Raw genomic sequence first — 12758 nt, 5'->3', positions numbered from 1 at the left:
TTTGCTATTAACGAAACTTTAGCTTGAAATGGCTGGACTTTACGTGTTCAAATTTATCCGATTAATTTCTTTTATTCTTGGGTTGAAGCACCCTTAAGGATCAAGAGAACAAACTAATTTTATTTTTCTAACGACTCAGATAATATTAGATAAAAAATTTAACGAACAAAATTACATAATATCGGATGAAAGATAAATTTGAGACTTTCCCTTAACAAAATTTACGTTAAATTGGTGGATAATAAAACAAGTAAATTTTCAAAAGCGTCCATCTAGTGAAGGTTGGGGCTAATCTCACATTTCCAAAACTTCTCTTTGCTCTAAACCTAAATTCCCAATTTTGTCCGTAGACCCTTCTAGTTCTAGGGCATTATATACTGGATACTCTGAGCCGAATTAAAGTTTTCAGAACTGAACAAAACTCTGCACAAATATCCAAGAAAGCATCAGAGAGATCTAAAAACATGTCATCCAAGATTATGCTGAAGGCTAAAGGCAAGACCACCAAAAAGGCTGCAGCGGCTGATGAGGACGACGGAGCAGTGGCGGTTGTGGGAAAATTCGTGAAGGAGTGGGGCACTTGGACTGCAAAAAAGGCCAAAGTAATAACCCATTATGGTTTTATCCCACTTGTCATCATCATTGGCATGAATTCTGAACCCAAACCCTCTCTTTCTCAGCTTCTTAGCCCTGTCTAAAACCCCTTTTCTTGTGAGGTTATTTTGGGTTTGTGGTGTTGGGATGGGGACTATGATATTAGTCGATTTGACTTTTATTTGGCAATATTATTGTTTAGAAGTTTTGGTTTTGTCTTTTTAATGTTCTGTTGATGTTAATGGGTTTTGAAACTTGAAATAAAGAAGTTATCGTCTTAGCTGGATCACCTTGATATTGATCAATTATAACTTTTGTTGTATATGAGTAAAATTTTGGTTTTGTGGTGTGTATTGTTAAGAAGCTTCAGTTCCTCTTGAATTTTGATGCACTAGAGCTTTTGTTTTAAGGTCTAATGCTGTGACCTCATTATTAAGCTGGTGGGTTTGTTAAATTGTATATGTGTTTTCTGCCGTATCTCCTCATGAAACATTAGTTTAATGCAAGTTGATTATTTTGAAGGCATTTTTTGGTAATTAATTAGGGGTGGGAAGGTTTCATTGTAAAGCGTTGGGAGAATATGCAATCACTGTTGAGAATCGGTTGGTTAAGATTTATGGAGGACATGATTGAGGATGAATAGGTAGCTCGTGAATTGATAGTTTCTTGGCCGATCATACTTGTTTACTTGGTCCTTTGGTCATGATACTTCAGCAGGTGGTAACTAGACTTATTTTCGAGTTACTCAAGGGTTTGGCCCGGTGATCAATGAAGTAGATGCAAACCTCGAGATTAAGGTTCAAATCCTAACGGAGACATAAAGCATTAGGCAATTTCTTTTTAACTTGGTGGGAAGAATTATTAACTGGTGGAGTAGTCGAGACATGCTAGCTGACTTGGATACCATTAGGAAGAGGGACCTTCTCTAAGCATGTTTTTGATTTAAATCAAAAAACTGGCTTGCTGGCTGTGATTGATCCGCACTCTTGATCGATTTTGATTCGAGTTGTGTCAGTCAATTTTGGCTTTTGCAAAGTATGAATAATAGCCCATTTTGGTGTATACCGTGATTGATAATCTAGGAGGGCGGGGGGGGGGGGGATATATTAATCAATTTGACTATTGGTGGACATATTGGTTTTTGTTTTTGGTGTAATGAAACTGTGATGTTTACTTGTAATGATGTTTTCGCACTAATGGGTTGTGCAACCTGAAATGGAGGAGTTAGCTTTTTTTAGCTGGATCACCTTGGTATTGATCAATTTTAGTGTTGTGTATGAGTAAATTTTTGTTTTGTAGTGTATACTGGTTAGACGTTTCGACTTCCTATTGAATTTTCATGTACTAAGGTTTGTGTTTTTAGGATCTAATTCTATGATGTTGATTATTAAGCTGATGGGTTTGTTAAAATTGTAATTATTTTATGTGTTCTCTGTTTTATCTCCTCAAGATATTAGTTTAACTATGCAATTTGGTATTTTGAAGGCATTTTTCTAGTAATAACCAGGTAAAATAATTAATTAGGGGTGGGTAAGGTTGTTTATCATTATGAAGCATTGGGAGAATTTGCATGAGTGTTGAGAATCGGTTGGTTAAGATGCATGGAGAACATGGCTGAGGATGAATTGGCAGCTCGTGAATTGACAGTTAGTTGGCTGCTCATACTAGTTTATTCAGTTATCTGGTCATGATATATCAAGTGCTAACTAGATCTATTTTTTGGGGTGACCGAGTGGTCAATGAAGTGGATGCAACCTTCGAGAAGAGGGTTCAAACCAGAGAAGACAAAAGACATTAGGTGATATATTCCCATCTGCATAAGACTTTGTCGGGCAGAGTTATCCGGTTGTTTGTGGGAGGTAATAAGTGCATGGTGCAATAGTCGAGGTGCGCAAGTTGGCCTATACACCGCTATTACAATTATAAAAAAAAGTTGGGTTTTCCTGCATAAATGTGATTTCTGGAAGAGAGAGCTGCTAAGCATGTTTCTATTTGACTCAAATAAACTGGTTTTCTGCTCATGATCGATCCAAATTCTTGAATATTGGATTTTGATGTGCTGAGTTTGTTTTACCGTCTTAGTTTCAACAAGGCCAGTTTAGTACTCTATCCTTTTAGTTTGTATATAATTGAATGCTCATTTTGGATTCTTTTTTGCTTTGGTGCTTTACCAAAGTGGAAGGTTTTGCTTGTATTCTGCTAAGAAAAGCTTAACGGCTAGTAATATATTGTGAGTTAATACTGTGTAGTGATATCTTTTATGCTAAGGTATATTCGTCACCATTTAGGACAATGCTCTAGTCTTGTTTGCTAGTTCTCTCGGACAGGAAAACTATTGTGTTTTGCCCCTTGTTCTTGTTCTTCTGTTACCAAGTAGGTTGAGTTGTTCGATTTTCATAACGTAATAATCTCATTTATTTAGTTTTAAGCATGGAGTATGGTACAACGGTAATCTATGTTCGTGCTGATTGCACTCTGCAACTATTCAGCACTTCCAAGCTATCAGTAATGGCTGAAAACATTTTGAGATTTCACTTGTAATAGGGGTATGTTTTGTAAAAACAAGATGCTACTTTAAAGATCCCCTAACCATCATCTATTTCGCCCTTGAACCGTTTTAACTATAGAGCCACGTGCTGGTGAGGTATATGTCCATACGATTTTCTCCAGTAAAGATGCAGGATCAGTTTCTCCTCTACTTGATCAACATGAAGCGCCGCGGCCAACCCGATCACCACTTAATTCTAATGTATTCAGAATGCTTTCTTCAGGATAGTTGTCAGTGCTTGATTGCATCTGTTCAGCAATCTTTTCTCATACAGTTGGAAAGTCCTTTTGCCATAAATGTATAAATCTATCACTTGTACAATTGTGCTTTTTACTTTAAAAATATTTGCAACACTTGATATTTCAGGGAATCTCCCTAAACAGAGATGCTTACAAAATCCATTTCCAATCACCGCACAAAATTTTGTAGTATGAACTCCGAAGTTAGATGGCGTCGGAAAAAGATGAAAGAGTATGGCAAAGACATAGAAACCCCTCTTCAATATTTCATCTGTGCAAAAGTTTGTCAAATAGTTTTGGCGAAGATAAGCTCGTGACAGACTTGAATTGCTGGCAGAGGAAAAAGATACACTTAATAGGCCTATATAATAATAACTCAAAACAAAATAGATTTCTGAGTAGTAAGATTGGAATCACTTGGTTGGATTAATATACAAATTTTGAATAATGACATTTCAAGTACCTTATCTTGCATGTATTTAGCACGTAATGCAATTAGAGGGCAATTACTTGTATTCAATTGTAGATATTGTAATGAAACAACTATGTTTTAGTGTTGGATTCTATCATAGATGCAGGCATATCTTTTACACATCAGTAAAAGGAAAAGCTAGTGAAATAAAGTAAATAAAAAGTGTAAGCATATGTGCCAATTTCCAATGAGCATATCACATTGTAAATCTCTCTAGATAGCGAAAAAAATACTCACCTTGTCTTTGCTCTGATCGTTTTTTGTCGGGCTTTTTCTTCTTGAATAGTTATTTGTTTTCTCTTGGTTTCTTCTTGAGCCGTATCATCTCTTATTCTCCTTTTTCAGTTTGAGATCTGTGTTCGTGATCCCTTCGTACAACAATTATGTAATCACAAAGTGTTTCTACACTACAATAATAGTATTGGAGTCATATCACATTGTAAAGCTCTCCAGATAGCGAAAAAACACTTACCTTGTCTTTGCTCTGATCGTTTCTTGTCGGGCTTTTTCTTTTTGAAGAGTTATTTGTTTTCTCTTGGTTTCTTCCCGAGCTGTATCATCTCGTATTCTCCTTTTTTCAGTTTGAGATCTGCGTTCGTGATCCCTTCGTACAACAGTTATTTGATCACCAAGTGTTTCTACACTACAGTAATAACATTGGAGTCAGAAGTATATTTGTCAGAAGTATATTCTCAGTTAAATTAAACTGTAAGAATATGTAGTGGTGATTAAACTTCGAAACCTGGGTACTCCAAACATGTATAGAGTGAACAAGAAATATTAAAAAAAATCTTTTGCAATGTTTCATTATAAAAGAATCATCAACTTACTTATTCCGCTAATGATCAAGTGAATAATGCAATTTTATTTGCTCATCTACGTAAAAACGATTAATTTAACAAAAAAATATATACTAGTTATTTTCCTTTGAAAAATAATAAATGTAGTACTCTATAGGGAGAATAATATATATAAATCTATTTCTTACTACATCATTAATGTAACCTTGTTTGTCTAGGTGTTTTTGTTTTGTCAAATACCTACCATATTCATGTGTATATTCCCGCATCTAGTATGCATATACAAGTAGTCACAAACTTCTCGATGGGCAGAATTAATTGATGTACAGTTCTTTTCCTTTTGGGTGGAATATAACTTTACATTCTGCCCCAACAACTATAGCTGAAATCTTTTCAATTTAACAAAATGTGGTATTTTTGAGTGGCCAAAAGCATATTATTTAGGTTTGGCGTTTTCTTTAACACAAGTAAAATAAATGAAGTAAAAGTACCAAAATTTCGTGTAGTTTCTCTCCAAATCCTAAAAGCAGTTGAGTTATCAAACAACAGGAGAATAGAGCTTAATCATTACACCGGGCAAAGTAAATAAAAAAACAGAAAGTCCAACAAATTAAAGGAAAAAATCAAGGAGAAGTTTAGTGCTAATTAATTTTTCATAGATCCACCAGAGAGGAGAGTTAAAGAGTCAAAACAGATCTTGACGAAATTGAGAAGTAGCAAGTAGCGAAAGAAATGAAACATACAGATTTGTAGCCATATGAGACTTGTCTTTGCTTTCATAATGCATTTGTTTTGCTCTCTTTTTCTTTTTGGCTTTTCCAAGTATTAGATTCATCATCACGGACATATTATATTTCTCTGAAGAGAAAGCAAAAATTTAGAACACCACCTACAAACATCATGCTACAATAATGTAATATGCTTTACCTATACGCAACATTCCAGTAAAAATATATTAGCCCTCCATCTTGCCCTCCCAGTTTTTCTCTCTTAGGAAGTGGATAATTAATACTCTTTTTACCTTACACATCCGATTAAGCAGCTTCTTTTCTAACTAATGTATAGTTTTTCCTTTCCTATATATGAGAGTTGTCTATGTTGTTTCTTCCTTGTGTATCGTTTGGCTTAAAACCTCAACTGCTTAAATCACTCTCTACCTCTGGTCTGCCCTTAATTTTTTTAATAAAAGAAAGATTAAAAGAGAGATAACATATACAAAGGTGGGATGTGTTACATCCCATAATTTTGTACGTTTGATTTGTCGTGAGATAATTGACATAAGCTCAAGGACAAGACTATTTTTGAGGTTATAAGTATTATGCAATTTCAAACAAGTGATAGGTAAGTGTCATGAAGGTCCGGGTAAACAAATTTGAAGGAAATGAGTTTCGTCAAAGTTTGACATTTTGGGATGAAATATGGTTCAAGCTATAATGCCCCGTATTTATAGACTAGTGCTATACAATATACCACATGACCATGATAGTAAAATATATTATAGTAAGGTATATGAAGTATACTAGTATTTAAGTGAAATGAGACCTAGAAATTATTATGTGGCTAATCGGTTAAATATTGGATTTTAGTGGAAGATTAATAGATTAATTAGTAGATAATTGTTGTGTGGGGGCATCAATCCACATGTAAGTAGCTAGAATGACTAAGCATTATAAGTTAGTAGGTGGCCTCTTAGGAGTTAAAATGCTTTATTAGGTGTATTCATGTTATGGGGGCCACACTTTATTATATGGAGTCCAAATTTATTATCTTACTAAAGTTAGTTATTCATGTGTTGAAAAGAACTAGTGTTCATCAACAAGACATGCATATTTGGGGAGTGATATATTCCATATTTGTGGAGTGGGAGGAAATTTATCCTTAAAGTATCACAAAGGTCTAGGATGGAGGCAAATGGAGGCAACAACATCACTTTATGTGTATAGTAGTGCATGATTTAATTGTGTAAAACCAATATCCCTCCTCCATTTTTAAGGAGATTCTTTCTCAACATAATGGGTACTAAGTTGTATGATTGAGGCAAACATGAAAAATGACATAGATGTTATATTCACATCGGTTTCCTCCGGATAACAGCAAATTAAAGATTTCTTCGTATGAAGTAAGTTGGAAGAAGACTAGTTTTGGCATATAAATTGAGGCGTGGAAGAGATTGTTCATTATAAAAGTAGGAAGTTATATTAAAGGTATGTTAAGGCTAATCCTTCCTTCTTTTGATATGATCCAAGTAACGGTATGTAAACGTAATGCTATTCCATAAGTTGTTCTACTCTTAGCAGTTAAGGATGTCTATGTTATTCATTCCTGTAAAGTGATATTCAAGCATGTCTAAGTATGTTCTTAAGTCTCTATTGAGGTATTTGATAAAGATGTTAATGTTTATAATATAGTGATACATGCATCTTCATGCATTTACCACCGTGCTACGGCTGGTTGGGCAGTCATGCATATTCATTTACCACCGTGCTACGGTCGGTTGGGCAGTCATGCATATTCATTTACCATCGTGGTACGGCTGGTTGGGCAGTCATGCATATTCATTTACCACCGTGCTACGGTCGGTTGGGTAGTCATGCATATTCATTTACCACCGTGCTATGGTCGATTAGGCAGTCATGCAATTATTTACCACCGTGCTACGGCCGGTTGGGCAGATATGCATCTTCATTTACCACTGTACTACAGTCGATCGGGCAGTCATGCATTTACCACCGGGCTACGACCGATCGGGCAGTTCCCAACCTCGGTTGAGCAGTTATGTATCATTATTTACCACCGATTGGGCAGTTATGCATTTACCACCGAGCTATAGTCGGTCGGGCAGTTATGACTTATCAGTTGGACAGTCATGCATCATATGATATGGATAATAGTGTAAAAAAGGAGCATTATATATATAAGTATAATAAGTATGGATACACAGAGATTGAAGTTGATTCTTATACCTCTTTAACTAATGTTGACTTATTGTTATGGTTCAGTTCTGCCTAATATACATTATTCGTACTGACGTTCTTTTGTTGTGGACACTACATTCATGCCTGCAGGTATAGGTAATTAGTTTGACGAGCCGTCATAGTAGATAAGTTAGCATTCAACGAAGGATCAGTAAGACTCCACTTCATTCGGAGTCCAGCCGAGTCTATAAGTCATCGTGTCAGAGTTTTGCTACAGACTTATGGTTAGGCAGGGGCCCTGTCCAATTTGATGTCGAATAATCTTAGAGGCTTTGTTGACAGAAGTTCATTTTGTACAGTATGTCAGAGACCTTGACGACCCGTATATATTCATGTTTTAAGAACGATGGTTTATTGATACAACGTTTTCCCATTTATTGTTATATATTATGAGTTGTGATCATGTTATCCCATGATAGTTTAAAAAAAATAAGTTACAAAGTGGTTCGCTTAGGCCAATAGGGCACCGGGGTGCCAGTCACACCTCCCCAGGTTTGGGGCGTGACAACATAAGTGAAAAGGGGTTCGAAGTAGAACGTAAATGCTTTACATTTCCATTGTAGTTTGACAGTAGTAATGAACCAAAAGTCCCTTGTGTCTCTTGTTCCTTTGAACACGGTATTCTCATTTGCTTGCAACTATCTCAAAGGATGCGAGGGGCCGTTTATTCACTCTCTACTTCATGCATGCACTAAGCACTTATTTTGTGTTTCCTTGGATCTTACACCTTAGCCTGCATTCATCATCTTCGTATATTTCCTGGAAGATATTCCTCCACTAATATCACCATTATCATCCAACGTCTTATTTTAATTATTTGTGTAGGTCTGAAGGAATATATTGGAGCAAATCTAGCACTTACATTTGAATCATCCACAGTTGTTGTTAATATCTAGTGTTTCTATATCAAGCAATGAGCTTGAGGATACAGTGGGGTCAGATGAATTCTACGATGCAATAGGTGAAGAGTCCTCATCATCAGATGAAGATAGTGATGACGAATCAACCAGTAAGAAGGTTTGTCATTTCTCGTGTTCCTCCATCGATCAAAAGCAGTGGATTATTTCCGGAGACTGCCTGCTTCAATTACCTTGCCTTTGAGCCCTAGGTGCAATCAAGTATTTGAACCTTAAAGGGGCTTCATCACTTCCGATGTATCCTGCTATTTCTTCCAATGTCGGGGTGAGCTCAAAGTCCGAAAAATGGAACACGTTGTGTGCGGAATCCCAACAAGTGACCAATGATCTGATAATATCACCCCGAGGCTGAACGTTTAGTAGATCCGGGAGATCTTTCAGATATTTCCTTACTTTGTCTTGCCCTTCTTTGCCTAAGTCGTTCCACCATAATCGCAACTCAAAAGGATCTTGGTCATTACTGAAAAAGGTTCGTTTTGTATCGTGCTCATCCTGCACATTTATTAGGGTGATTATGCCAAGTGAAGAAAAAAAACTTTATTTAGATCTTTTTTTTTTTCAAAGACTCCTCTTTTTTTTGAATGGGAGGTTGGACCCGATGAGAGTTGCCTACGTATCTCACACCCTGCGAGAATCAAACCGGCGTAGTTCTCGCAATCAAGAATAAGTAGATGAACTAAATTTTTTTTTTTTTTTTTTTTTGAATTTGTGAAAGGACTACTTTAAAAGGAGAAAGGAGGTCTTTTTTAAAAAATAATTAAAAGAGTTTCTAAAGAAGTTAATAATGGAAAATATTTTTGGATTTTTTTTTTGTTTTTTTTTTTTTTGAAAATTGGGGGTCTAAAAACTTTTCAAGACTTTTGGCAAGACAAATATTTTTGCAACAAATAAAGACATATATATTTTGGAAATAAAAACTTTTGGATTTATATATATATACATATATATATTTGTGACAAATAATGAAAGACTCTTTTTTTTATTTATTATTATTATTATTATTATTATTCGGATTTTCATAAAAATAATAAAAAAACATTTTTAAAAATAAGACTCTTTTTCATCTTCATTTTTATGACAAGACAAACTATATATTTTTTTCTATATTTTTTGAAAAACAAAACAGAACAACGACCTTTTTTCTTTTTTTATTTTTCCTTTGCTTTTAATAAAACAAACTAATAAGACGTTTTTTTTTTCATTTTCTCAAAATTCGGCAGAGTTTTGACAATATTTTGGCATTGGTTTTTTTCAAAAATAAACAGTTAACTCCCTAACCGCTATTTCTTCTTCTTTTTTGTTTCCAATTTCACATTATTCATAATATTCAAACACCGGTCAGCATGCGGGCGCGAGACAAATAAATGCACGGAAAACAAATATGATGCATTAGGATGGTCCTTTCATATTTGGTTGCTAGTCCTAGACGGACCCAACCCCTGTGTTGAGTCCCCTAAGTCAAATGCAACGTGATGCAAATAAGCGTTCCTACTAGGGATCCGGCATGGAGTTTCGTTATACTAGGTTTATAAACTGGGTATATGTTCTAGACTGTGTACCCGAGCGGACAACTCGAGTCGAGGAGGGGGCAACTTACCGGGAACCAAAAGGCCGTCCGACTTCGTAACTTATCCGTCCTCTTTCTTATTTCGGGTATTGACACTAACAGAATAGGGAGCCTCGACCAGCGAGCTTCTCCCCGGAGGTAAGAAGAGAGAGGTTTTGGCATAGTTTATATACAGTTCAAATAATATCGAAGCGGTAAAAGCAACATTTAGCACATTAAGCTCAAATATGTAAAAATCAGATAAAACCAAATATAACAATTTATCTAAGCTCGAATTCTAACCCTGAACCAGTGGTTCTGGGTTTTTTCCCCAGCAGAGTTGCCAGAGCTGTCACACCTCCTTTTTACGTACCCGAGAGGGTGCAAGGGAGTTTTTCCAATTAAAGGACAATCGAAACGGGATTGGTTTATTTATTTCAGAGTCGCCACTTGGGAGATTTAGGGTGTCCCAAGTCACCAAATTTAATCCCGAATCGAGGAAAAGGATTACTCTATATTACAGTCTGCGTGCCGGAAATCCGGATAAGGAATTCTGTTAATCCGGGAGAAGGTGTTAGGCATTCCCGAGTTCCGTGGTTCTAGCACGGTCGCTCAACTGTTATATTCGGCTTGATTATCTGCTTTTATGCAAATGTGAACTTATATGCCAATTTTATCTTTTAACCGCTTTTATCATTTAATGTTACTTTTATCAAGGATTGCGATATCGTGGAAAACACACCTCGAACCACGTTACAATCAATGTACCCGTGGTTAGAGCTATGTTTCAACTCTGTTGAGATTGGGATTTGGGTCACATAAATGTGCACCCGAGTTTAGGAAGATAACGTTATTAAACACGCGCCTAAAGCAACTAGCGTATTGTTATGTTGGGAAAAGGCCGTGAAATTCGCTAAAACAGCCTGTCCCGAATTCTAAGTATTTTGATATATACATTTGGAGGGCCCCGCAGCTTGTGCATTTTTGTTTGTCGAGGCTCGTCTCATTTATTATTAAAAGAATTTGCAACGTCATGGAAATGCATCTCGGACCACGCCATAATCAATATACCCGTGATTAGAGACACATTTCGATTCCGTTGAGATTTGGACTTGGGTCACATAAATGTGCACCCGAGTTTAAGGAGATAATATTATTAATTACGCGCCTAAAGTAACTAGCGTATTGTTATGTTGGAAAAGGCCGTGAAATTCACTAAACGGTCTGTCCTGAATTCTAAATATTTTAAGATATACATTTGGAGGGCCCCGCAGCTTGTGCATTTTTTATTTGTCGAGGCTCATCTCGTCTTTATTTTTAAAGGATATCCTATAACGGCTATGTTATCTTGTCGCATTTGTTTCTACTAATTGAAAGTAAAACGATCCTACTCAATTACATGCTTGCAGGTTATTTATAGCAGGATTTAGAATGCTTTTACACGATCAGAATTACGGCCACATACACAGGCCGCATCCCGAATATTATGGGCCCAAACCCAGCCCACACAGTATCGGTAGGGCCTGGGCCACTGCTTTTCCGACGGAAGCCTGCTTGGTTCGTTCGACTTGGGCCCAACCTTCGTGAGGTTGAGAAATGCAGACTTGTATTATTTATTTTAAAGGCAATGATTTGCCAATTATAAGGAGGCAATTTATCCAAAGGAAATGAAATCAACTAACATGGATAGTTTGATGCAGTTAAGGACATGCTAAACATAATTAAATAAAGTCTAAGATACACCCTACTGTATTGAGAATACTTTTATCTATCAGCCTACTTATACAAACTAACATTCAATCACCATACGTTGCTATCTATCGGGCATGCAGGCTACCTTACATGATCCAAGCAAGAATGTAGACTATTATACATTACATGATGTTCAATATAACAGTCTATGTATGAAATAAACATCTTCAGATCTTCTCTTTTGTATTCATGCTCAGCTTTCAAGTTACATTGACACTATTAATCGTGTACCTGGTATAGCAAAGCAAAAAAAGAATGAGAATGATCAGCTGAGTAGTATACAACAACACAGCAACAGCAGGTAAGCAGCAATCAACAATCAACAGCAAACAAGCAGCAACAAATGCCACCAATAGTCCACAGATAAACAGCAGCAGTCTCAACTACAAGGGAAACCCAATAGTTGGTCGAGCAACAATCAAACAATCCCAGACACAGAATGATAAAACAAACAGAAAGCCAGAGTACTCAATGTAACGGCACCAGCAGTTCGACAAAACACAAACAGCTCGGCAAATAACCCACAAACAATTAGCAAAGACAGCTTGGCCAACTTGAACTCCTAAGCAGTTTTCAGACAGTGTTTGGTTACAATATTCTGAAAATTTCTTTATATTTCTTTCTTTTTCTGAAGACTAAAAGTCCAGCCCCTTTTATGTTCTCAAATAGATTATTTATAAGCCAAACCCCAGGTCAGTCCAACTGCCTGGATTCCTGCAAGTCGCAGTCTGCCCATACCCCTTAACACCCCATGCCTAAAGGCATCTTTCTCGGAATCCTTAATCAGCCCCCATGCTCTGTCTTATTACTCTAATCAAGGGTTATGGGTTCATTTAAGTATTCATTTAATTCCCATACTCTTATGTCTTGTTCCCCATTGACATTAATTTAATCCTAATTCAGTACCCTATTTGT

At 36.3% G+C, this 12758-nt stretch overlaps 1 protein-coding gene across 1 annotated transcript; it reads right to left on the bottom strand.

Moving 5' to 3' along the window:
* Positions 1–2851: 2851 nt before the first annotated feature.
* LOC104245096 (mRNA export factor GLE1-like) lies at positions 2852–5629 on the bottom strand. The gene is made up of 5 exons (XM_009800665.2): positions 5581–5629; positions 5397–5511; positions 4326–4496; positions 4091–4221; positions 2852–3711 (listed from the first exon to the last, which is right to left on the bottom strand). Exons 1-4 carry the CDS (start codon positions 5591–5593, stop codon positions 4182–4184), a joined length of 339 nt encoding a protein of 112 aa, XP_009798967.1. The 5' UTR covers positions 5594–5629; the 3' UTR covers positions 2852–3711; positions 4091–4181.
* Between the last annotated feature and the right edge of the window lie 7129 nt (positions 5630–12758).

Source organism: Nicotiana sylvestris, chromosome 11 (genome assembly GCF_000393655.2).
Source record: "Nicotiana sylvestris chromosome 11, ASM39365v2, whole genome shotgun sequence".
NCBI classification, from domain to species: domain Eukaryota; kingdom Viridiplantae; phylum Streptophyta; class Magnoliopsida; order Solanales; family Solanaceae; genus Nicotiana; species Nicotiana sylvestris.
This window is presented reverse-complemented; position numbering and strand designations above follow the sequence as displayed.